Raw genomic sequence first — 24,971 nt, 5'->3', positions numbered from 1 at the left:
TAGCTGTTCCCACCCAGCTTCTGGTGTTCAGTGGTCTCAGAATTTGTGATCCCTTTCTGCACTGAAGGTTGGTTCTGAGCTGTTGTATTTACAGGTTGCCCAGAGAAGCTGTGGCTGCTCTGTCACTGAAAGTGTTGAAGGGCAGGTTGGATGGGGCTTGGAGCAACCTGGGCTGGTGAGAGGTGTCCCTGCCCATGGCAGGGAGGGGGACTGGGTGATCCTTAAGGTCTTTTCCAACCCAAACCAGGCTGTGATTCTGTTTACCTGCTGCTAATGAAACCATGCTCTCTGAGCTGCATAATCTATTTTCAGACCCATTTATACTCTTTCTCTTAGCAGCATTCTGCAGCAAGAGATACCCTCTTTTGTTGATTTTAAATTATTAGATTACTGTATATTTCCTTGATTTTATATCAGGAAAAGCACTAGGTAGTCAGTCTCTAGACACCTTCTCCATCCTGCTCGTTACACTAGGGGTGCTAATTGCCTGTCACCTTACAAAAGGAAAAGGCAGGGAGAAGATTCTGAGTCAAAGAAAAACGTGCATGAGAGGAGCAAGGGGAGGATGCAAGTCATGGTTGGAGAGCTCTGTGCCTCGCAGCATTTGGTTGGGGCAGGAAGGGTGATTTTGATAAAGAACACTGCTTTTTCTTTTTACAATGTATTGTTTAGCACCTCCCAGTGTCCCTGCAGCAGAGGTTGAAGTCTGCGTGACGTTCCTCCGGTTCCCAGTAGCTCACAACATGGCGCCCCTGGGCCGCCTCCTGGTCTACTACGTCAGGGAGAACGGAGAAGGGGTCACAGACAGCCTGCAGTTCACTGTGGAGTCCTCCTTTGAAAATCAGGTATTGGCAATGCAGCCAGTGCAGGGGAGGGGGTGGCCTCCTGTTACTCTTTGTAGTTTTGTCAGCTGATTATGAGTCAAGATAATGGGATTTAATGTTGAATTCCTAGGTTGCTGTGACTCTCTCGGCAAATGAGACCAGACCTGGTGATGTTGTGAACGTAAAGGTCAGAGCTGCAAAATCAAGCTGTGTCTGCATTGCCACTGTGGATAAGAGTGTCTATCTGCTGAAGACAGGTTTCCAGCTGACAGCCAGTCAGGTAAAAGAAAGCTTAAGGTGCTGAGGTCTTTCTTAATACTGCTCTCTGCACTTTATAAGTTAGTCTTTATCATGGAATCATGGAATGGTTTGGGTTGGAAGGGACCTTAAAGATCATCTAGATCCAACCTTCCCTCATGGGCAGGGACACCTCCCACCAGACCAGGCTGCTCCAAGCCCCATCCAACCTGCCCTTCAACACTGCCAGGGATGGGGCAGCCACAGCTTCCCTGGGCAACCTGGGCCAGGCTCTCACCACCCTCACACTCAATAATTTCCTCCTCATGTCTCGCCTCAATCTCCCTTCCTCCATGTTTAAGTATAAAGGATGGTTTTAAAATACTAAGGACTCTTCCTTTTCCTTGCAGGTTTTTCAAGAGCTTGCAGAGTATGATGTGTCTGATGCTTTTGGAGCTCCAAAGGAGGAAGGGCACTTCTGGTGGCCAGGCATGTCCTCACGTAGACGCCGTAGATCTTCTGTCTTTCCCTGGCACTGGGACATCACCAAGGATGCTCGCTTCGCGTTTACAGTAGGAAGAATCAGCCTCACTTCTCTGTGGAGTGTCTTTTCTACTTCTATGTTTGCAGGCTAATTTGCAGCTCCACTGGCCATTGCTTTTTTGACATCCCAGCTGTTTCTCCGGGGTTAGGCTGAAAAGTATTTTCCGAGAACAGAGAATTCACTGTTCCAACAAAGATGTTGGAGAAACATGCTTTGATTTTGGCCAGTCTTTATGAGAGGGCCAGTGTTGGGTGAAGGAGTTAATGCTGATTCTCTGGAGAATCAGACAGGGAACCAGAAGGTTCCTCCAGGCAAGCAGATCTCTTCTGCAGTTACTTTGACAGGGAAGGAAGGTGGAGCACTTCAGCCAGGTTCTGTATGAAAGATGAAGAATATTTTCTTGGCAGCCTCGATCCTCTGTCTCTTCATTCTTTGTCCTTTCTGCAATTTTAGCTAAATGGTTCTGTTGTGTTGGCTTAAAACCTGTGGGCTTCAACGTATCCCCCCAATGCCTCAGTCTCTGAATCATAAACTCTAACTCCTGGTTACTCTCCACTGCTGCAGGAGTCGCTGCTGCTCCTCTCCCTGTGCCTTCTTGGAGCTTTTGTTCTGATGCTTTTTTGTCTTACTGAGAGGCATAAAATCTCAGGAAAAGATTCTTATGTTAAGAGCTGGTATGAATGCATTGCTGTACACCTGATTTGTAATCACTGGCTATGTATGTAAAGAGAACAAAGCTCATACTCCCTTTGCTGTCTGGGAACTGCTGTCTCTTATGAATAAGTGCAGTTAGGGGACAGAGCTGGCAGACAGCTTTCCTAGGAATTCTGTATTTTTCCTGTGAGACTCTGTGGACAGTTTCCATTTTGCTTGGCATTCCTGGCAGTGCAGGATGGGTGATGCCTGATGTGAGAGCTGCCCACTAACTGCAGCAGAACACACTGGAAACTTTTAGGAAGGGTAAAAAGCTGTAATGTAGTATTCTAGGGGAAAAAAATGTGTGTCATAATTTTTCAGCTGTAGCTGCCTGTCAGTTTCACATACCCAGTAATGTTAGATATTTGTTCCAATGCATTTTCCAAGTAAACAAACTTTCTCATAAAAGCTCTGCTCTGTAATGCCTCCATATTTTCAGATTAACACTCATTTTTATGTAAAGTTTTTAAAAAAAACCCTCAAGTGTCAATTGAAATTTACCCCTTAAAAGTTGATAGAGGGTTGGGGGGTCCAATTCAGGAAACAAATATATTGGTACATGTTTAATTCTTTTTTTTTTTCCCCTGCTGGTTTTTGTTTTGTGGTCTTGATTTTTATTGTCTAGGAAACTGGCTTGGTTGTGATGACTGATCTAGTCAGCTTGAACCACAGGCAGAATGGAGGCATGTACACAGATGAGGCTGTCCCAGCTTTCCAGCCACACACGGGGACGTTGGTGGCTACACTGCATTCTAAAATAGCACCAAGGTAACATTTGTGTTGTGATGCATATTGTCTGTGGTACTCTGAGCTACTGGATTTTTTATGTTCTCAGCTGTTTTCATGCTTGGTTTAGACAAGGGGGTGGTAGGGAAACTCTCTTCCATCCTCTTGATAGACCTAACAAAAGGTATAACTTAATTGTAACTCAGTAGTGATTGTAGGAACTGCTGTTGGTGAGGCCCTATCATCATGTCATGGGAAGTGACATGCTCTGTATGCTCTCTTTGAGCTCCCTCAGTGAAAGCATTTGGATCATAAAACCTTTCTCTTTATTTATATGATCTTATTAATGTTAGGTTTTAAGATTATCTTATTTATACTTTTTTTTTTTTAGTATTATTTATGTCTCCAGACTGCTGGGTGTGTGTGCACCGTGGGATCATTTGGAAAGACTCTGTAGTTTGTGTCACATTTATGAATCTGTGCTAGCTTGGGTTTGGGTTGCTCATGAGAGCTGCATTCAGGTGATAACACTGATTTCTCAGTTGCTGTTAAAACTGTCTTATTAAAATAATTCATTGCCAGGGACTTATTTCTTCTTCTAGCAGAGCAGAGAAGAGGAAAAGAACCTTCTTTCCTGAAACATGGATTTGGCACTGCCTCAATGTCAGGTATGGACAGGGAATTCCCTTAATTATATCCAGAGGAGTGTGTCCTCTTCAATTGCAGAAAGCAAAGCTCTTTAAACGAACTGGATTTATACTGGATTTGTTGTTATTGCTTTTCTTCATCACAGCTTTAATCAAAACTCTTTCTTTGTAACTTTTCATCTGGTCTTGAGTGTGTTCACTTCCTTCAGGCCCAACCTGTCAGTTGTGACCATGTTGCAACCCATGTGTAATTCACCATGGGGTCACAAGCAAAGGAGCATCTTCAGGGAAGAAAAGCAATTGTTTGCTTCAACACATTTCTAGGTTGTACTCACTTATGAAAAGGGTGAATTAAAACAAGATACTGAAGAGCAAGTGAGGACAGATGTTTGCAGTGAGTACCTGCTGTGAGGAACTACCTGTCACCTAAGCTTACCTCACAGTAAATGCAAGTCAGACTGCTCTTGCAGTGTTGATGCCCTTCTAGCTCTCTGCTAAAATCTTCCTATGACCCAGAATTCTGGGTGCCACTTTAGAGAGCCAAAGGTAGTGGGAAATCCTGCTGCAGTTCACAGGAGACAAGACCAGCCCCTCAGAAGAGCCAGTTTCCCTTGGCAGTAGAGGATGACTTGGGTCCAGGTTAGTGTTTAGACGCCAGGGTAGATCCAGACATGTCACCTCCAGTGAGTGCTGGTGTTTTTCTTCTTTTCCACTCTCATCCTAGCATCAATTGTTGTGTTTGCTTTAGTGAGCAAATGATCCCAGACTAATCTGTGTGAGGATATGGAGGCAGAATGGCTGCTTCTGTAAATGCTGGTATAGCCCAGTCATGCATGGGTGAGGATTCTGTTTTGATCTCTCTTTAAATTGCCCAGAGCCCTTCTTTCCCTTTCATCTGACACAGGAGCATCTCCCCCAGACCTTAAAATAAATCATGGTTTCCACCTGGTACAGCTGAAACTACAAAAATTAATAAACAAATAAGTAATTTAGCCCAGAAACAGCACGTCTAGCATAATTTGAAGCAATTATTAAAAGGCTTCTCCAGGTTTGCAAATAAACTTCGTTCTCAGTAAATGATTATAAATTAAATTTGACAGGAACTTGCAGCAAGTGTATTCAAATCTGTTCAATTGAGCATGAAATATGCTTTGTAGAAACACACAAAGAATTCCAGAAGTGCCCATTTGGGCCTCAGCAAGCTGGGGCAGTTAATTATAAGTGGGAGAGCGTGTAATAAAAAGCTGCAGATTGCATTTTATCCACTTCATTTCATTAGAAACAACTGAGTTGAGCATTCCTTGATTTCCACTCTCTTGAACAAGGAGAATTTATTATTTTTTTTTTCTTCTGCGATTTATTATTATAATATACAATCCTCAAAAAAAAAAAGAAACAAAGAAAAGAAACAAAGGCTTAATGTCAACTTCCCAAACCAATTCTAAAAATTCCTAGAGCCTGGCTGGAGGGTCTAATGGCTGGAAATGTGTGTGTACTTTGGGACCCTGCCCAGAAGAGTAAGTGCCCTCATGTGTGAAAATAATGTTAATGCTGCTTATGGGCTGAAATCCCAGTGGAAAGAACATCAGCTGCAACAAATTGTCCAGTTAAACAGACTGGAATACTGCCAGTTCTGGAGCTAGGACATCCTTCTACTTGCTCTTCAGGGCTGAAGTTTATTGCAGGTACCAGCTACCTAACTCCAGTTAAGATGAAGGCCTAAATATTAAGAAACTAGAGGATTTAAAATCCATTAAAATAACTTGGTGCTGTCAAACCAAGTTCATTTTCCAAGCTCTGTGCTTTGAGCTAGGGAGCCTCCTTCATTGCCCAGAGTGCCTGGAGACTGAACCTGGCATGCAGGGCCATGAGCTCAAGTTTTTTATCAAACTGTATTAATCCTTTTCTTACTGTGATAGAAACACAGAGAGCAGAGCAGGATGTGCTGCTGAGTTGGTGACAGTTACAGTAGCTTCAGCTCAGTGACAACTGCAGACAGCTGATGTAGATGATGAGAGTAAAGGTACTTCACTGGTGCCTAAAGCATGAAAAGCCTTCAGCTGAAAAGCAGTGAAATCCCAAGTCTTGGGTTTCTTCTGGAATCAGGAGGCAGTGCAACATGGACAGACAGTGTGTTCTGCTCTGGACTCACAGAGCTTACTCTGAAGATCTTGCACTCTCCTTTTCCATGCCAGCTCAGATGCATGTTGCTCTCAAAAGATTACAGAGCCAGCAGCATGTGTATCAGGCTCTGGGGAATAAATAAGAACTTGAGAGAAAACAACCTTAGGGTGTAGTCATAACTGCACCAATCATCCTGCCAGTTGAGCCATGAAATAGCTTTTGTTCTTGCTTTAGAGGAAATGTTTTCTGTTCCAGGCAAGGCCAAAGCTTTGCAGGAGGGAAATAGCAAAGTCTGCAGAACAAAATTGAATTTCTGATATTATAAAGCATGGAAGAGGATACCAGGTTTCTGATACCCTGTTTTGGTATGCACAGGAAAGCTAAATACTTGGAGTAGAAAACTGATTTTTTAATAATTAGTTTCAATCCTCATTGGAAGAAAATGATGAGCTTGGAAATGTTCTGAGTCAGGCATTCCAAAAAAACAGCCAACCAACCAGTTTCTGAATTAAAATACCCTCCCCTGGACAAGCAGTTCCTGAACTTGGTTTTTTGGAAAATTTCTCATTTGCCCTTATTTTCAAGCAGAGTCTGCAATGTGTCAATGTATGCAAGGCCACTGGGCTCCAACAAAAAATACTTGGATTTCACTAACTGTTCAGTAAATTATTGCTGAACTCTTTTTATCCAGGACCTCAGCCTAGGATTTCTTTCTTTTTTTCTTTCTTTTTTTTTTTTTGACTTAGTGCAGATGTTTGCCTGTAATAAAAGTGACTCTATAATGGGGCTGCAAATGCCAGCAAAGCTTTTAATCCAGTAAGAATTTGTATGTTAAGAGTGTTTTTTGCAGAAGCAGCTACTTGCGTCTTGTAAATGTGCGTAGGTCTCAAAAAAACCTGATAGAAACACTGAGCCTTTGATCAGCTGCTGATCAAAGCAGATACTGATGGTGTAAGTTTGCATCTGGAGGGTTGGGACCTGTAGTTTAACTTCAGTCCAAAGCATTTCATGAACCTGACCAACCCAAATGATTCCCTGCTCTTTTTTGTAGCAGTATCTCAGGAGAAGCGCAGCTGCAAGTGGAAGTGCCAGACTCCATCACCACGTGGATAACTGAAGCTGTGGCTCTGTCTGAAGAGAAGGGTCTGGGCATTGCCAGGCAAACAGAACTGAAGACATTTAAACCTTTCTTCATTGACTTCACCCTGCCCTACCACGTCATCCGGGGAGAACAGACCAAAATCCCACTGACTGTCTACAACTACTTGGCTGTCTGTGTAGAGGTAACCACCCTCTTTATTCCCCTTGCTAAGTCACTAAATTCTGTCTTATCATCAACATTTCCTAAGTGATCTAAAAGTTCCAGGAGATAAAATAGTGATAAGCTCAGTACAAATGTTTTGACCCAGATAAAAATATTGTTTTCCAATAGGAATAGATGTCATTGCTTTGTTTACTTTTCATGAAGTCATAGAATCATTAAGGTTGGAAGAGACCTTCAAAATCATTGGATCCAACCATAATCCAACTACCACAACCACTAAACTCTGTCCTGAAGTGCCCCATCTAAACAATTCTTCAACACCTCCAGGGATGGAGACCCCACCCCCTCCCTGGGCAGCCCATTCCAGGGCCTTACCACTCTTCCAGAAAAGAAAGTTTTCCTAATATCCAACCTAAACCTCCCCTGGCACAACTTAATCCCATTTCCTCTCATCCTATCACTAGTTACTTAGGAGAAGAGACCAACAAACAGCTGTAGCAGTCTGAAGTGCCTTTCAACCCTTGAGAAATACAAATACTGAAAAATGCTGAACCACAGAGAAGAATTTCCTTCATGATCAGAAAGCTGCTGAAAGTTGATTCTGAAATTATGTTTTATGTTGTTTTTTTTTCAAGAGGTCCTCTCTCTAGATCATAGAATCATAGAATCACTTTAGGTTGGAAAAGACCTTTGAGAGGATCTCCTCTCCCAAGCCCAGCACTGAGTCAGATCCCCAAGCACCCCATCTAGACAACTTTTAAACACATCCAGGGATGGTGACTTAACTACCTCCTTGGCAGCCTGTTCCAATGTCTGACAACCCTTTCAGGGAAAAAGTTCTTCCTAATGTCTAAATCTCCCCTGGTGCAACTTGACACCATTTCCTCATTCTCCTCTCAAGCTCATTATCTCCCTGGCCCCAAACATGCTGCTGGGAGGTTGAAGGAGGCATCATCCATGCACACTCTGATTTTATTAAGCATATTATGGTTTTCAGATTTTTCATGTTGGCTTTGCAGCTGAGGTTTCCAGTAAATGGCTTTCAAAAATGTTCACAGGTCCATGTGAAGATCTCTGTTCCAAAAGGCATAAAGTTTGTTGGGCATCCTGGGAAACACCACCTGACAAGGAAGAAGTGCGTTGCCCCCGGGGAAGCTAAACCCACCTCTATCGTTTTGTCCTTCAATGAGCTGGGACTGAGCAACATCACTGGTAGTACAGAAATAAAAACAACTTACCTGCTTGGAGTTTTACAAGTGTTTCTTTTTCTTCCTCTTTCAGAAGACAATTCTTATTTCCCTGGCACCCCAAAGTGGAATCACTCATGTCACTTGCTGCCATCTTAGCTTTTCAGCCTCATTTGTTTTGAGGAGCAGATTCTATATCCATAATAAGATGGAGAGTCTGTAAGAACAAACTTCAGGGGGTTCCCTAGTCAGGAGTTTTCCTGCTGTCAGATATGTGGTCATGAAAGGTTTGCATCTGTTACCTCTCCCTGAAGAGATCAGTGGAAATTTTTAAATAAGAGAATAACAACAAATTCTGTACATCTTTAAAATGTTACAGTAAAAACTGTGCAACATGGGAAACTAGGAAAGAGTTTCTCTGTTGCCCTGTGACTGTCCAAATATTGTCCAATTTTAGATGTGACTGTTCAAATAGTTAAAGAATAAATGTAACAGGAGAGTTGTTTTTACAAAACACTGGATGTATTGCTAATCACCTCAATCTAATTAGTTTAGATGTTCCCTTGAACTCCTGAAGATCTTCCTACCACACAATCTCTGTTTCTTTTCCCTTCTATTTCTTAGCAAAAGCTTTTGCTTATGGTGGAACTAGCTGCTGTCAGGATGGGATGCAGACCTTAAAGAATGGCAAGCACTTAGAGGACAATTACCTGGACAAAAGGACCCCAGTGGGAGTGGATTATGTTCGCAGTAGTGTTATTATTGAGGTAAGAAGATAAGAATTTATTTGTAATGATTCAGGGGGAAAAAATATACAGGCTTGGGCAAATCATGATAGTTTTTAGGTAGTTATAGAATGGTTTGAGTCAGAAGGAACTTTAAAGATCATCTAGATCCAACGCCCCTGCATGGGCAGGGACACCTCCCACCAGCCCAGGTTGCTCCAAGCCCCATCCAACCTGCCCTTCAATACTGCCAGGGATGGGGCAGCCACAGCTTCCCTGAGCAACCTGGGCCAGGGTCTCCCCACCCTCACACTCCAGAATTCCCTCCTCATGTCTCACCTCAATCTCCCTCTTCCAGTTTTAATCCATCCTTCCTTGTCCTCTCCCTCCCTGCCCTTGTCCCAAGCCCCTCCCCAGCTTTCCTGGAGCCCCCTCAGGCACTGGCAGGTGCTCTAAGGTCTCCCTGGAGCCTTCTCTTCTCCAGGCTGAACACCCCAACTCTCCCAACCTGTCTCCAGAGCAGAGCTGCTCCAGCCCTTGGATCATCTCCATGGCCTCCTCTGGACTCTCTCCATGAGCTCCATGTCCTTATGTTGGGGGCTCCAGAATTAGTAATCAAAGGTGAATAGGTTTATAAGAATCTTCAAGTTGATTTATGGTACATTGAAATCAGTTTTAGTGGTGGAGTGTCCAAAAGGGGCCCACTTGGTTCTGAGGTCATGCTGGTGAATCTTTAATCCTCCTCAGAAGAAAAAGAGACAGAAATGTTGTGCTTGGCCTGTTAAACTGTGCTGGAGATCAGCTGGCAGTGGTTAGCACATCTATAGCTACCAAAATACAGTGTAATAACTTTTCTAGAATGGGTGTAAACCACTGTACAGCAGCAGAATATTATTTCTGTATTTTATAAGTAGAACTGAATAGTTTTACTGCTAATGCAAGCTTTTTATCTATGGATTTCTGTCTTCATACAGCCAGAGGGACTGTCCAGAGAATACACCTATAGCGTGTTCTTCTGCCCAAATGGTAAGTTCATGATTTGAATAAGATATTAAGTTTATTTTATTTAGTTATAAATAGAAACATGTGGATTCATCTCATAAAAAAAGGTAAAAAAAAAATAAAAATAATCTTTGTTTCTGTCAGTCTATGATTAATGAGTTTTGGTGTGTAGGAGGAACTTTTGAATAAAGAGTCTTTCTTACTGTGCTGGCTAATTATGAATTTGCTCTAACTGTCCAAGTGATTTCTGGAAATGGCAATTAAATTCCTTTATGGAACAGTTTAAGTATTCAGCACTGTGGACAGTAACTGTGACTGTACTATATTTTCAGCTGATGTTTTAAAATTCAGTTCTGGAATCAGTGTGTCCTTCCTGCCTGAGATTTGGAGAGCTCAGAGTTGGCTCCAGTAGCTAAACAGAGATGCTTTTGACCACTAGATTAGAACTGAAAAATCACTTTACAGGCTTCATAAGAAATCCAGCTGAGCAGTTTGAATTGAAGGATATTCTGTATCGGAAGGGAGTACAAATAGAAGATGGGAAGAAACATCCATATATAGTTAAAAGAGGCTGGAAAAAAGATGAAATACTTAGGAAAAGTCTGTTTAAATTTTGTTAGCTATGGGTTAGTTTTGAAGTGTGTGAGCTAAGCTCTAATTCTGACAACATCCCATTCTTTTTCTGACTAGAGAAAATACACATTTCTACACCTAACAAGTATGAGTACCAGTACATGCAGAAACCTGCCCAGATGACACACTTTGATGTTGCTGTCAAAGCTCACAATGATGCTCACCTGGCCTTGTCCTCTGGCCCTCACGACATGGCAGAGATGACTGAGATTGTTATTGGTGGACACCAAAATACTAAAACATGGATTTCCACAAGCAAAATGGGTGAGCCAGTGGTCAGCAGGGACACAGCTGGTATCCTCTCCTGGGATGAATTCCGCAGCTTCTGGATCAGCTGGAAAAACGGAATTATCCAGGTAGTGCATTTCTCTATGTAATGGGCTTGGAATGTGGAAGCATTAAGTCTGGAATTGCTTAAAGGAGTGTAAAAGTCTCTTGTTTTCTTAAACAGAGCTTGAGCACACGTGCAGGAGATTGTCATTAGACTTGTTGTAGGAGGCAAAAGCTTCATTCCTGGTGCTTTTTCTATATGAAGCCTTGGTCAGGCTGTTTTAATCAGCAGATACCTGATTGCCACGTGTTCTCAGGACCTCAGTCTTCAAAGCTTTTAGTGCTAAGTGCACTGAAAGCCTTGGGAGTCAAGCCTGTGGAATTCTCATTAAGCTTCCTTGGATTATTTTGTGGGTGGGAAAGAGAAAGGTATTGGTCTATCTACAGTGTTCTCTGATGCATACAGAAGTTACTGGGTCCAAGGACGCGTCTTGGACTGACTTCCTCTGTGTGGCTTCTTGGAACTGCATGGCTTTTTGTTCATTTCAGGTTGGCCATGGTACTCGGGTGCTAAATGAGTCTATTATTGTGGAGTGGACAGTCCCCAAACACCTTGAGGTGAAGTACATTGGCTTTTCCACAGGCTGGGGGTCAATGGGAGAGTTTAAAATTTGGAGAAAAGAAGAGACTGATGAAAATCACAATGAAGCATTTACTCTTGGAGTTCCCCACAACATAATTCCAGGATCAGAAAGAGCTACGGCTTCAATAATAGGTATCAATTATGAGGAGGTATCACTAGGTACCAGTTATCAAATATGAAGAGATAACTCCAGCTGTTACTCGGTTCTGACCAGTATTTGAGTATTACAGACCAGCTAAGATAGTCACAGGCAGTTGCAAAGGTACATGTGGCTTAATTCTGGGGCAGTATTCTTTTTTGTCACTTGTTTGAACCCTGTTTGAGTTGACAGTGAGTTAAAGTTCATACCCTCTGAGGGCTTTGCAGAGGCACTGTCTCTTAGGATTCATAGTATTAATTTAATTATCATCATCACTAGCTGTGCTGTGTACTAAACTAGTAGTCTGAACTGGAGAGTCAGAGATAATCCAACTCTGAAATGTGAAACGTCTTTATTCCAGCAAGAACTTGAAGGGCTAAGGCTTAACATTAGAAGGACTTCCATCTTCTGCTACAGTTTATTTAAGCTGAACCACGTGTAGCTTCCAGAAATTAGTGTAGTCAGGTGGGCTTTGAGCACAGGACATCAAAAGGAAGTGAAGCTCATTTCCTTGGTACTGAACATATCACCCCTTTTTCAAACAGGAGATGTGATGGGTCCCACGTTGAATAATCTGGACAAGCTTTTGAGATTACCCTTTGGATGTGGGGAGCAGAACATGATCCATTTTGCTCCCAATGTTTTTGTCCTGAAATATCTGCAGAAAACCAAACAACTCAGTCATGAGGTGGAGAGTGAAGCTACTGATTACCTTGTTCAAGGTAACTCATTACACTTACAATTGATAGAAGGAGAAAAAGCTTGTAGGTTGGAAGAGTTTTATAGTATCACGTTGTCTTTGTTAATCAAGAGCATCCCAAGGGATGAGGATTCCTCATTTCTTGGAGGATGATCTCACTGGTTAACAGACTTTGATGGCAAGATGTTTTCCATTGATATGCAGCCTGTGTTTCCCTTCAGTAACCCCTAGTTACATGCTTCTTGATTTATATTTTTAATCTTTTTTCCTTAGGCAGCTTTTTTCTGTGCTTCAGCATTTCAAGAAGTCAAGGAAAATTTAATTTAGTAACAATCTGCATATCCAGGTTTTTTGCCTTATTCATAAATTTGCTTTCCAATCCTTTAGTCACTGCATGGCTTTTCTATGAACTTTCTCTTTCTGCAGTATTTTCCTAGTAACATTTTTAGTCCCAAATTCTATGATTCTGTGATTCTATGATTCAATTTCTGTTTCATAAATACCCATTCTGAAGGATTTGATCCCAGATGAATCTAAGACCTCACTTAAGAGTTTACATCCCTCAGTCTAGAGGCCTAGAGGACTTTACTAGGAGGAGAGGTTCACTGTTATAAGACAAACAGGTTTATGAAGCAAATTAATTTCCTAATAGGAAAATCTTATTTTCAGTCTCAACAGACTTCCCAGTAGAGAGTTCATATCTTCAGCATTCAACTTAATAATTGTTGTCTAAACCAAGCCTTGTAAGCCAGCCCTAGCAGCTAGGAAGTGTTTAAGATCACTGCCTGTGTTGTCATGTTCCATCAAGTTGTCCCAAGCAACAGCTTTGGAGAAAAGTCTGAATCCAGTTGTATTATTATAGAAGAAATTTCATCCTCCTGGTGCTTTTCAGTAGGATGGAAGGAGAATTAACTATGTGCTTAAGTAAAAAAAGTCTTTCTTTTAGTGCTGTATCTTTACAAAGGGGGGTTAAATTGTTGATACTGCTGCTGGCCAAGGTGCAGGAGGTGGTGAGCCTGGGGAGGTGGTGGTGAGCCTGGGGAGGTGGTGGTGAGCCTGACTGGATTTCTGAATAAGCTACAGTGTGCATGTAGCCGGCCCTATCACTCAACAAAATCAGAGGTTGCCTCAGGCAGCAGAATCCCCTTCCACTAGTGCCAGATGGTCTGAGTCTTCTCTCACTTTCCATCCTTGTTTTTCTCTCTGTGAGGATTTTTGACTCCCCTACCTATGACTTGCAGGCTACCAGCGCCAGCTGACCTACAAGAGGCAGGACGGGTCCTACAGCGCGTTTGGTGAGCGGGACTCCTCGGGGAGCATGTGGTGAGCTGCTGTTTACACCTCAGTTAGAAAATTCAGTGTTTGCTAAATGGGAAAGATGTACAATTGGCAAGGGAAGAAGAGGAATTTTCCAGCTTCCATCATGGTATCTCACCCAGTGGAGAACAGGAATGCTCCTCAGTGACTGTAGACTGACTGTTTCAATGCTGCTGGGTGTTCATACTACACTAGGAGTGTATTATAGTTGTTTGAAGACTCAGGAGCAGTTGAGATAATCACATTTACTAATATGTCCAGGCTTTAGTCTTAAAAAATACAGTTAAAGATCATATTTGATCTACTGGAATTGGTGTAGCAAGATATCAGGGGGTATTTAAGCACCTAATTCCACCAGGGAATGGAGCTTCACCTGAAGCAGGTACAGAGAAACTTGCTATCTCTAGAAGTGACAGGGGCTTTGACCAAGGTAGGAAAAAAACAAACACCAAAACCAGCCCAGAAAAACCCCCAAGAAGTTTTTCTCCCAGGTGCATTATTTTATATCCTCTCCAGGGAATATAAACAGAATGGTATGGATTTATGCCCTGAGAACTGGGGATTGGAACTAGATGATCTTTAAGGTCTCTTCCAGCCCAATTCATTCTGATTCTGTGACTACCAGTGCAGAACCTCTCACATCCAACAATATGAGAACCAGAAATTCTGAACCTGAGAAATCAGCTCATCACACTCATGTTCCCCTCAAGAAACCATGTGCATTACATCACATTGGTGTGTCAGTTGACTACAGTGCCTCAGATGTAGCAGATTCTTGTCTTCATTCATTTGCTTGTGCTGTCACTTGGCTTCCCTATCTGCTCTGTATTTTGCTTGAAACTGATTTTGCTCCATGAACTCTCCCGAGGGGAAGTACCACTTCCCTGATGCTGCTGCCTCACTGTTTCTAAGATAGCAAACTTGTATCTCAGATCTGGCATCTCCCAGTCCCTAGATGTAAAATACAGTGACACAGAATTACTTAACACTTGAAAAATGCCCTGCCAGGCAGCATGCTTTCTACCCTCCCATTCCTCAGAGGCTTGTAAAGTGAATGATTCAATCTCCCAAAGCTGGCCAGAGTTCACACTTGTTGCATGTTAGAGATTTAGAATTCCAAAAACACTTCTGTTGCTTTCTTAAGTCTTAATTGTGTATAAAGTCTAACACAGCCTCAGATTTTAGCGATGGGTCTGGATTTCTTTTTAGTTAAGACAGCAAGAAAATCAGAAAGTTTACTCCTCCTTTTTCTTTACAAATATTCTGTATTTGTAAGGATAGTGATTCTTAATTTAAAAGCTTCAATAATATGGGTTAGCAGATGAGCACATGTAAAAGGGAATTGAGTTTCAGAGTCTGTCACAACTAAGAGAAATATATCCTCCAGTTATACCTTTCAATTTAATTTGTTGACCCTTGATCCTGCTCTCACCTGGAAGACTGGACAGTGTTCAGGTGCTTTTAAGTACCATCACATTTTTTTAACAGTATTTAGTGTTTTCCCCAACAATTTGTGCTTTCTAAGAATATTGTTTTCCCTTTACTGATACGTGAATCTGAAATGGTTTTCTCAGTAAAGATGATCAATTCCTATTTACAGGCTAACAGCTTTTGTCCTCAAGTCCTTTGCACAGTCTCGTGGGTTTATTTTCATTGACCCGAAAGAACTCACAGCTGCCAAAGACTGGATCATCCAGCATCAGAAAGAAGATGGTTCTTTTCCTGCTATGGGCAGGATACTAAACAAGGACATTCAGGTAAAAAATACTATACTGACTCTCAATCATGCAGTAGGTGCATATTTAAAGTTATTCTCAAAGCATGAAGTGATGCTGTTTCCTTATGCCTAATATAAATATTGCACTTGAAAGGCTGGAAAAGTATAGGAAGAATCAGAAGAATTTCAGTTAAAAAGGCTATCAGAACTTTTCTGTGTGCTGTCCCATGGGAATGGAAAGCAAGTCATGCAAAACCCTTCAGAATCATGTCTCAGAATGTAAAGTTCTATGCATTGTGTTCTCAGGCTATTGCTCTGGAAGGAAGCTACTAATGTTGGGTTGGGTTTTGTGTTCCTTATGTCCAAAGGAAAAGAAGTTCTGTGATGCCATGACTTCTCTTATATTCTCTGTCTTGCTTCAAGAGTCTTTTTATCCAGTGTCCTTTTCTCTAGTTTTCATCCAGTGGTTTGTTTGTTGCCCTCCAGGGTGGAATCCATGGTAAGATCTCCCTGACAGCTTATGTGGTTGCATCTCTTCTGGAAACAGGTGTCACTTCTGAGGTAACAAAGACTTAGTTAAAATAGTTGCCCCGTTCTTCATATTCTAATAATTCTCTGGGTTTATGGAGGCTTTGAAGCAGCCAGTGCAAACTGCAGGATCTATTCAGAAACAATCTTAGTGACAATCTTAGCACTTCTGATGGCATCACTGTAGAGCTTGAAGGGTGAGACTGCTGCCATTGCAGGAAGATACACCCTAGCCCTCGGTTCTTGTTGGAATGGGAGGCTCTCAACCTCATTAAAAATAAATAAAATAATTAGGAAATCCTCCAGTGCTCTCAGAGTAACTTCCTGCCTCCCTGTCAGCAGTGTCCTCCCACCCTGAGAAGTGATGTGATGCTCTCTCTGGGCTGCTGTGTCAAGACATTTTTATTTGCTGGGAGTGCAGTTTGTGTGGATCTAATGGTTTTCCTAGAGGAGATTTGCAAGTGTTACTAATGATCTTAGCTAGGAAATGAGGAAGGGGAAGGTTAGTGCCACAGGGAAATCAAAGGAAACCAAATTACATCAAGTCCAATTAAATTGTTTCTATAAATTATCAGAGCCACGTTCCTACAGGGTGAGGTCATTGAGGGAGTTAATAAAACATGTTTGTTGGCTGCAGGGACCCCTGGGAACCTTGGCCTTTATTATCCTCTGGCGTCTGCTAGACGCTCCAGAGTGTCAGGAACACAATCAAACATGCAGCAGGGTTTGCTTCTGCTCTGTTCATCTGCTCCTTGCAGGGACACAACATCTCTTCAGCTTTCAAGGGGAATCAATGTGTCTCAGTGTTAGTTTAGCTCTTTCTGGCTGTTTGCTCCTCTTGTTTGAGTTTGGGATATGTGGCTTTTCTTGGGGAAAGGAAAATGTTGGTGTCGTTCTGCAGGGAGCAAAGTGCACCTTCCCTAGGTGGTGGGTTGGCTCTTTAATGGGAAATAAAGTGATTCTAAGTTCTGGGATACAGCAGCTGGTAACATGGCTGGGCTCTTTCCCCTCAATATAGGAGGAAAGATCAGCTGTTGAGAAAGCCAAGCACTTCTTAGAGTCCAACTTGTACTCAGCAGAAGACCCCTACACCACTGCCCTGACTGCCTACGCCCTGACGCTGCTGCACAGCCCCTCGGCCGCCGGGGCGCTGCGCAGGGTGAACAGCATGGCTATCACACAAGGTACTGTGCTCCTGGGGCCAGCCTGGCAGCTCCCTGAGCTGCCCATCCTCTTGTGGGGATGAGTAAATAGCCCTGGCAACCCCAAGGACGTATTTGACTTACTGGAGAGGAACCTGTGGGGTGAGGTCTGTCTCACGGCACAAAGCGGCTCTGTAAGGCCAGAGGTTTCCTGGGTCCCTGCAGAGAGGGCTGAGCACCTTAGTTCCTGGTGCTGAAGGAAGACAAGTGCATCAGAGGCTCTGCAGTGCCTGTGCTGTCAATATGACAGTTTGCCTTGTAACACATCACGTTCCCTGGTGGTGCATGGAATCCAAAATCCAGGAATCACCTGATTTGTCACATTGAGCCACCTTTGTAATTGCAAAGGGAGCCTCCTGCCCAGAGGGAGCTTGGCTAACTGGAGGGGCAGTGCAGTTCAGGGCATGAATCTGTTGTCTGAGTCAGTGCAAGAGCAGAATTTGATTCTTCCCAGGTACGGAGGTTTAGATGTAATTAACACGTGTTCTGTGGTCCTGCTTTTCCAGATGGCTTCACACACTGGAGCCTGACAGGAACTCTTGTCACTGATGAAGACACCTTCATGGGATTTAATGATGGTCTCTCTCAATCAGGTACTTGTGCTGCAAAGACAGAGATAAGGGAAAGTGCTGCAACAACAGGCTGCTGCCTGCATGTATTCTAGTGAATTGCTTAAGTAATACAAGGTGTTCTGAAAATGGCAGTTGGTCACCATGGGGTCCAGATGAAATGCGAGCTCATAAAAGGCAGGTAAGATTGTGCTGAAAGAGCTGGTTAAGAGCAAATGAGAAACAGCACCAGTGTTCAAGAGGGATCTAACAGGATATTGGATGAAAATCAAGGACAGGAATATACAGTATGGGCAGTTGCAAAGTAGAACTTGGAATGGGAAAGAAGTTACTTAGGGCATACAACGAAGAAGAAAGGTTATCTATCCTGTGAAGGAAAGAGCTTATGTTGGAAGCAGAGATATCTTTGGAAGGTGATGCATCTTGGCTGCAGACACCTCCATTTTTCTCTTCCTGTATTTATTTCTACAGACTCTAAACTTTTTTCAGTTAATGAATATTAATGGCATTACCTCTAGCCATGCCCAGATTCTCAATTCGAGATGGTATTTTGATATAATTTTTTTTATTCTCTCTCCCCACCCTCCCTTTCAGTTGTTTCTGCAGAAGTGGAGATGACATCTTATGCCCTTTTGACATACACACTCCTAGGAGACGTGGCCTCTGCTCTCCCAGTAGTAAAATGGCTTTCACAGCAGAGAAATGCACTTGGAGGCTTCTCATCTACTCAGGTGGGCTGCCTCTGAAATAGGTACCTTCAGTGCATGCATAATGAATTGTAGAAATCAGGATTGGTCAATGCAGAAGTTTCTGTCTGGAGTCTAGACAAACTGTCCTGGTAAGGAGAAAAACTTTCCAGGGCACTTTACTGCTTGAACTGGGTGGCTGACACACCAGAGGGCTCTGCTGCCATCCAAGGAGATCTAGACAAGCTGGAGAGCTGGGTGAAAGTGAACCTCATGAAGTTCAGTAAGGACAAGTGTAGAGTCCTGCACCTGGGGAGGAATAGCACCAGGCTCCAGTGGAGATTAGGGGTCATCCTGCTGGAAAGCAGCTCCGTGGAGGAAGACCTTGGAGTCCTAGTGGACATTAAGTTATCCCTGGGACAGCAATGTGCCCTTGTGGCCAAGAGGGCCAATGGTATCTTGGGGTACATTAAGAACAGTGTGCCCAACAAGTCTTGGGAGGTTCTCCTGCTCCTCTACTCTGCCCTGGTGAGACTGGCACTGGAAAACTGTGTCCAGGTCTGGGCTCCCCAGTTCAAGAGAGACAGAGATCTACTGGAGAGAGTCCAATGGAGGCTACAAGGATCATTAAGGGACTTGAACATCCTTCCTATGAAGAAAGGCTGAGAGACCTGGGGCTGTTCAGTCTTGAGAAGGCTGAGAGGGGATCTTACTAATGTCTATAAATATCTGAGTGGTGGGTGTCAAGAGGAAGGGGCCAGTCTCTTTTTGTTGGTGCCCAGTGATAGGACAAGGAACTATGGGTATAAACTAGAACATGGGAAGTTCCACCTCAACATGTGGAGAAACTTCTTTCCTGTGAGGGTGACAGAGCCCTGGGACAGGCTGCCCAGAGAGGCTGGGGAGTCTCCTTCTCTGGGGACTTTCAAAACCCACCCGGATGTGTACCTGTGTGACCTGGCATGGGGTGTGACCAGATTATCTCCAGAGGTCCCTTCCTATGATTCTTCTTGGACTGATAATTTGAAAGGAACCTGCTCTTTGTCCTTACAGATGCCTTTGGCAGCAAAAGCAAATAAAGTCTTTTGATTTCTGAGTTAAGAAGGAAGACTCTGCTGCCAGCAGCTGGTGACTGCACAGCACAGTTTGTAAGGTTCTGGTGCTCCTGGGTTCTTCACTATTCTGACCTCTAACTCTTCTGATCCTTAGGATACCTGTGTAGCCCTGCAGGCTCTGGCTGAGTATGCTATCTTGTCTTATGTTGGAGGAGTCAACCTTACCATTTCCTTGGCTTCTACTAATCTGGATTACCAGGAGACATTTGAGCTTAACAAGATGAATAAAAAAGTCCTCCAGACTGCAGTGGTAGGTGGTTTTGTGTTCCTGTGGCCCAATTTTTTGATCGATCCATGGGAGCTTGGTTCTGAATGACAACTCAGAGAAGTTCAGTAATGGTAAAAGCACTGAGATTTGGGGACTTTCTGGAGTTTCATGGCAGAGTTCTGATGTTAACACTCAAAATTAAAGGCATTTTTCACCATAACTAATGCCTGATGCTTATTTTGTGCTGCTGCTTGTTTGCACCATTGTTAAATGCAGGTGGCTGGAAGGAATAAGCCATGCTTGCTTCCTATCTGCAGTGTCCTTTATGACTGGCAAGATATTTTGTACAGAATAAAGCTAAAATTGATGTTCCTTTCCATTCTGAATGCCATGTCTTGCCTGTGTCTTAACTGTGGATTCTCCCCAGATTCCCAGTATTCCGACGGGGCTGTTTGTGAGTGCCAAAGGTGAAGGCTGCTGTCTGATGCAGGTAAAGTTGCCATGGGGCTGGAGAAAGTATCTGAGCAGGTGATCTCTCAACTCTCAGTCTCTTTGCTACTTTTTTAATCCCAATTTGCTATGAGGAAAGAGTTACACTTCAAACTTCTCTGGAAGTATTTATAGAAGATGGTGTTGCTTTAATTCATAGAAGTAAATATGATTGCACTGGGGTGAATCTGCTCTGCTGCAGCTCCTTCTATATGTACCTGTGCTGTAAAGCCTCTATTGCATCTGTGTTAACCACTACCTCTGTGAAGAGATCTGGTGTTTATTAATTAAAACTGGAAGAGGGGAGATTGAGGTGAGACATGAGGAGGGAATTCTGGAGTGTGAGGGTGGTGAGACCCTGGCCCAGGCTGCCCAGGGAAGCTGTGGCTGCCCCATCCCTGGCAGTGTTGAAGGGCAGGTTGGATGGGGCTTGGAGCAACCTGGGCTGGTGGGAGGTGTCCCTGCCCATGCAGGGGGTTGGATCTAGATGATCTTTAAGGTCCCTTCCAACCCAAACCAGTCTGGGATTCTCTGATTTTGTTGGGCTTTAGGGAAGATTTATAGATGCTCTGAACCATTGGGGTCTAATAATCTGCTTTGATTTGTTTTGGTTTCCCCCCTTTCTGTTGCAGATCGATGTCACTTACAATGTACCTGATCCTATTGCCAAACCAGCTTTCCAGCTCCTGGTTAACCTGAAGGAGCCCAAGTCAGAGCAGCATCTTCCAGCTCCACATCTGCCACGGTCTGTGTCTCCGGACGAGAACCGCTCGGAAGCCCTGCACAGGGAGAGGGCACTGGGGGATGATGATGACCCAGCTTCAGATCAGGACCATCGGGAATACAAAGTCATCCTGGAGACCTGCACTAGGTAGGAAATGCCATCACGTCCTGCCTGTTTCTCAGAGACCATCTCATTTGCTGAATGCAGAATTTCAACCATAATTGTGGGTTGTAGGAGAGAGTTATTGCCTGGACATCCAGGAGCATTGATAATTATAGTGCTAAGTTGATGTCAAAGGTAGAGAAACAAGAAGAATAATTTACAAAGTGAGCAACACCTCATGTTATTATTGTTAAGTTTCATTATTGCCTCTCCAGACCCTAAAGATGATAAATTGAATGTCATTTGCTCCTATCAGGAGGAAAAGAGAAAGTTCTGGATCATTTTCTAGGTCTTTACTAACAGACTTTCCTTAAAAGCCAAAAAGAGCTAGGTAAATTCAACTGGTTAACTGGTGTCTTAAAGGTGTTTGTAGTTTTATAAATATTACTGACTTGATCTTAATGTTTGAGTTGCTTACTCCTCAGTTTTGGATACCAAAAACCAAACAGAAGACGCTTGTTGCCATGTTATGAATTTGGAATCTAGGGTAAAGGCACAATATATAGATAGATACTTGTTAATAAGCTCTGTAAAGCTCATTGCTTATCTCCTTGTGCTATATAAAGAAATTGAAAATAATTTTTTAAGGTGGCATGATACTAAAGCTCCAGAAGCTTCACTTCTAGTTCTCAAAGCACTTTGCAAAGACATTAGCAGTTCTGTCTCATTTTATAGATTGGAAAACTCAATATACTAAGAGAAAACAGCTCCTCTATCCACAAACAACAGTAATAATAATTCCTGACCTGTCTTAATTCACTCACACGTTTTGCTTTAAACACCTTAGTACTGCTGCAGTTGTCAGGAGTTGCTGATCTCTTTACAAAATGTTGTGATTTTTAAAGAGGTTGTTGCAAAGTTGGCCCAAGAGAGGGAAAAGCCACAACCAAAGTAACTGGGCTTGTAGCATCCTGCTGTGTAGCAGAAGGAACCCTTCCCAAGAAATTCATAACTAACCTGCATAATTGTGACCAGGAGCATGGCAGGTGAGGGGGCTACAGCTGCACTGAACTCAACCAGCAGCAGGGAAGGGCACAGCTCAGGTGTAGCTCATGGCAATGGAAAACTTTCCCTCCCCATCAGTTTGTTTCCTTCCTTGCTGCAGAGGCAGTGCCCCACAGTGGCTGCAGTCCTGAGAGCACTTGCAGTGACTCCAGGCCAAGATGAGACCTATTTATCTCTCTCAGCACTCCTGCCGATGCTCCCTGGCCACGTTGCTGGCAGGCACGTTGCCTCTGCTTGCCACAAGCCTGGGAGATCCTGTGCCAGGCGTTTTTTGACCTAGCTGAATTCTTCTTCCTCCCAGTAACAACAGGAGAGAAGTGCTCCAGTGAGGAGCAACTCAAAAGCTTCCTGGGGTTGACCTGGCTGTGTCAAACACACTGTCACTTTCCCAGCCTCTTCTCCCCCTGCCCAAGTAGTGCAGCTTGTCCTGGGGGGGTAGGCTTATAAAGTCCTGTCAGGCCCTTGCAGATGCTGGTCACTAAGGAGCCTGCCCTGCATCAACACAACCTTTCTGAGGTTATTTCTGAAACTCCTGCCCTGGGAATTGCTGGAGCAAAGACAGAAATTTGAGAGGAAGCCCAGTCTAAAGAGATTGATTGCTTGGAAAGAAAACAAAAGCAAATGAAATCTTCCCTTTCCTCCCCTTCTTCCTTGTAATGATGCTCTTTTAACTCCTTCATCATCTTATTCAGGCAGTGTGAACAGAGGAGTGCCTCTAAGGATGCAAATGGAAATATTTTGAGCTAGGGGTGTTCTTCACAATGTAATTGTCAGTGTTGTCATGCTCACTGCAGTCCTTGGGGCACTTTTGAGGATTTAGGGAGAAAACAGTATGGGAAATAGAGGACTGATGTAACAGAGAGTGGGGGAAAATGCAGGTGGAGGGAATACTGCAGGATTTTTTAGGGAGTATGGTGCATGGAGTTCAGGATTAACAAGGCTTAATGTTTCTGGGAGACTGTCAGCCCTCAGCTGTCTTACAGAGCCAGTGGGGTCTGTCCTGGGACCTGTGGTGCTGTGGCTGTGTGAGTTTGGCTCGGGACCTCCAGGCTGGCCCTGGGCAGAGCTGCTGCAAACCCACCCACCCCAGCCCCGCTCTGAGGGTCTCCATAGAGAGGCCTCCAAGTAGCCTCACAAGGAGCCAGTTCAGACCTGGCAAGTGTGGCCCTGGAAGCTCTGTACTGTGTTTGCTCAGCACTGGGCATGGGCTGATAAACCCTCCTGGGTCCAAACTCCTTGTCTTTGGGGTGCAGCTGAACAGCAAGAAGGTTAAGCTGCCAAGGAGGGGTAGTTCAGAGCTGAGTATTGGTGAATGCAGAGAAAAGGACCATTGTTCTAGACTTAGCAGAAGCATCCAGTTTAGATGTCAACTCTTCTGCCATGCTGCAAATGGCAATCTTTTGCAGTGGCCCAAATAAACTTTCTCTCCATCCCTCCCTGTGTTGTTGGTTTGTTTTTTCTCATGTACACCAGCATTAACCAGTCTGCATTTCACTGGTGTTTTAGGGTCTTCACTGATATTATGGGGGACAAAATGGGCAGTGAATTCTTTAACATTAGTAGCTAGAGAGTGAGTTTGCTGGCTCCTTAGCAAAGATACTTTTCTCAGTGTCAACTGGATGCTGGAGGGAAATGACTGTTTACAAAACCTCAGTGCTGAATGGCTCTGGTATTGGGAAGTAACATTCCTCTTACACCACAATCCATTTGCAGCCCTCCACTTAGGAAAGAACAGAAGTTTCTTCTACTCCAAGGGGTTATTTCCTTTTACCAAGTGGATTTTCTCAGGGATTAATTGAAAAATAAGGCAAGCAGCCCCACAGGAGACTGTGTCCTTCTGCTCTTCTGCCTCCATTTGCCTGGCCATCTTCTGTATCTCTGCCCTCTGTGAGTTGTGCTTAATTTTTGTTGAATAAAAGCAGAAAAGAGGATTTTGTAAAGCTAAGTAGACTGTGCCTTTCAACAAGCCCTCATTTCAGTTGTTCTCCATCCTGAGTTGTCCATGTACCATTAGTTATTGGGCAAACTGAGTTTGTTTTCATTCTTTCTCTCTTTTTTTTTGTTCTCATGGGAAGATGGCTGCACTCTGGATCTTCTAACATGGCTGTCTTGGAAGTCCCACTGTTCTCAGGCTTTCGTGCAGATATTGAGAGCCTAGAGCAGGTAAGGTGCTGTCATGGGGGTGCAAAGCTTGACCCTGGGGACCTGGTTCTCATCAGGATTCTCTGTGGGGAGCAATAGGAAGCAAATGCCATTGAATGTTAGAGCACTGTCCCCAAAGATGTAATTAAAACTGGGGCAGGGGGTTAGGAGATCTCACTTGTCAACAAACATTTCTCTGAAATGAGTGAACAAATGTTCTGGGCAAGATGAACAAATGGCCAAGTGAAGGTTTCTTCCTTAGCACGGTGCACAGTAATTAAATGAGACCCATTTGGAAATGCTGAAGTGAAAATGTGCTCTAACAGGAGCTGTTTATGGCTTCTTAGTGGGCTGTGTTATCTCCAACATCTGGATTCCATTTCTTTGGAGGCTCTGTGTCTTGGAATTTTTTGCCTCTTTTTCCTCCCCCCCCCCCTTCTGGGAGAACATCATGTTTATTGCAAGCCAAACTGAGGTGGACAGAATGTGCCTCTTGCCCAGCCAGCCCTCTAGGAGAGAGGAACTGTATAATCTGTAGCTTTGCCTTATATTTTGTGGAAGCATTACAGTGTGTTCACTGGTGGGTTTTGTGCTGCAAACAGAGTTTTTAAGGACTAGGTAACTGGAGAGGTGTAAAATCCTTGAGAACTGGTCAAGAGTTAAAAAGTGTTTTGAGTCCAAAGATCTCTTCCATTAAGAATTTTATCTTCATTGTACTGGGGGGTGGGAAGGGGAATTTGGGGAAA

At 43.5% G+C, this 24,971-nt stretch overlaps 1 protein-coding gene across 1 annotated transcript in view; it reads left to right on the top strand.

Annotated features, from left to right (window-relative positions):
- The window catches only part of CPAMD8 (C3 and PZP like alpha-2-macroglobulin domain containing 8), a 50,784-nt gene that overhangs the window by 12,457 nt on the left and 13,356 nt on the right, over positions 1-24,971 (top strand). Inside the window, exons 16-37 of the mRNA XM_051639978.1 lie at positions 673-845; positions 955-1,104; positions 1,472-1,633; positions 2,927-3,069; positions 3,630-3,695; positions 6,850-7,081; positions 8,121-8,274; positions 8,874-9,016; positions 9,949-10,000; positions 10,667-10,965; positions 11,429-11,654; positions 12,207-12,383; positions 13,603-13,684; positions 15,279-15,435; positions 15,882-15,956; positions 16,942-17,107; positions 17,632-17,718; positions 18,289-18,425; positions 19,590-19,745; positions 20,131-20,193; positions 20,825-21,063; positions 24,159-24,246. Coding sequence (XP_051495938.1) covers positions 673-845; positions 955-1,104; positions 1,472-1,633; positions 2,927-3,069; positions 3,630-3,695; positions 6,850-7,081; positions 8,121-8,274; positions 8,874-9,016; positions 9,949-10,000; positions 10,667-10,965; positions 11,429-11,654; positions 12,207-12,383; positions 13,603-13,684; positions 15,279-15,435; positions 15,882-15,956; positions 16,942-17,107; positions 17,632-17,718; positions 18,289-18,425; positions 19,590-19,745; positions 20,131-20,193; positions 20,825-21,063; positions 24,159-24,246 — 3,227 coding nt within the window. The remainder of the gene's footprint in view (positions 1-672; positions 846-954; positions 1,105-1,471; positions 1,634-2,926; positions 3,070-3,629; positions 3,696-6,849; positions 7,082-8,120; positions 8,275-8,873; positions 9,017-9,948; positions 10,001-10,666; positions 10,966-11,428; positions 11,655-12,206; positions 12,384-13,602; positions 13,685-15,278; positions 15,436-15,881; positions 15,957-16,941; positions 17,108-17,631; positions 17,719-18,288; positions 18,426-19,589; positions 19,746-20,130; positions 20,194-20,824; positions 21,064-24,158; positions 24,247-24,971) is intronic.

The sequence above is a fragment of the Apus apus genome, chromosome 24 (genome assembly GCF_020740795.1).
Source record: "Apus apus isolate bApuApu2 chromosome 24, bApuApu2.pri.cur, whole genome shotgun sequence".
Lineage (NCBI taxonomy): Eukaryota > Metazoa > Chordata > Aves > Apodiformes > Apodidae > Apus > Apus apus.
Note: the sequence above shows the minus strand (reverse complement) of the source record. Positions and strands in the feature narration are given on the sequence as shown.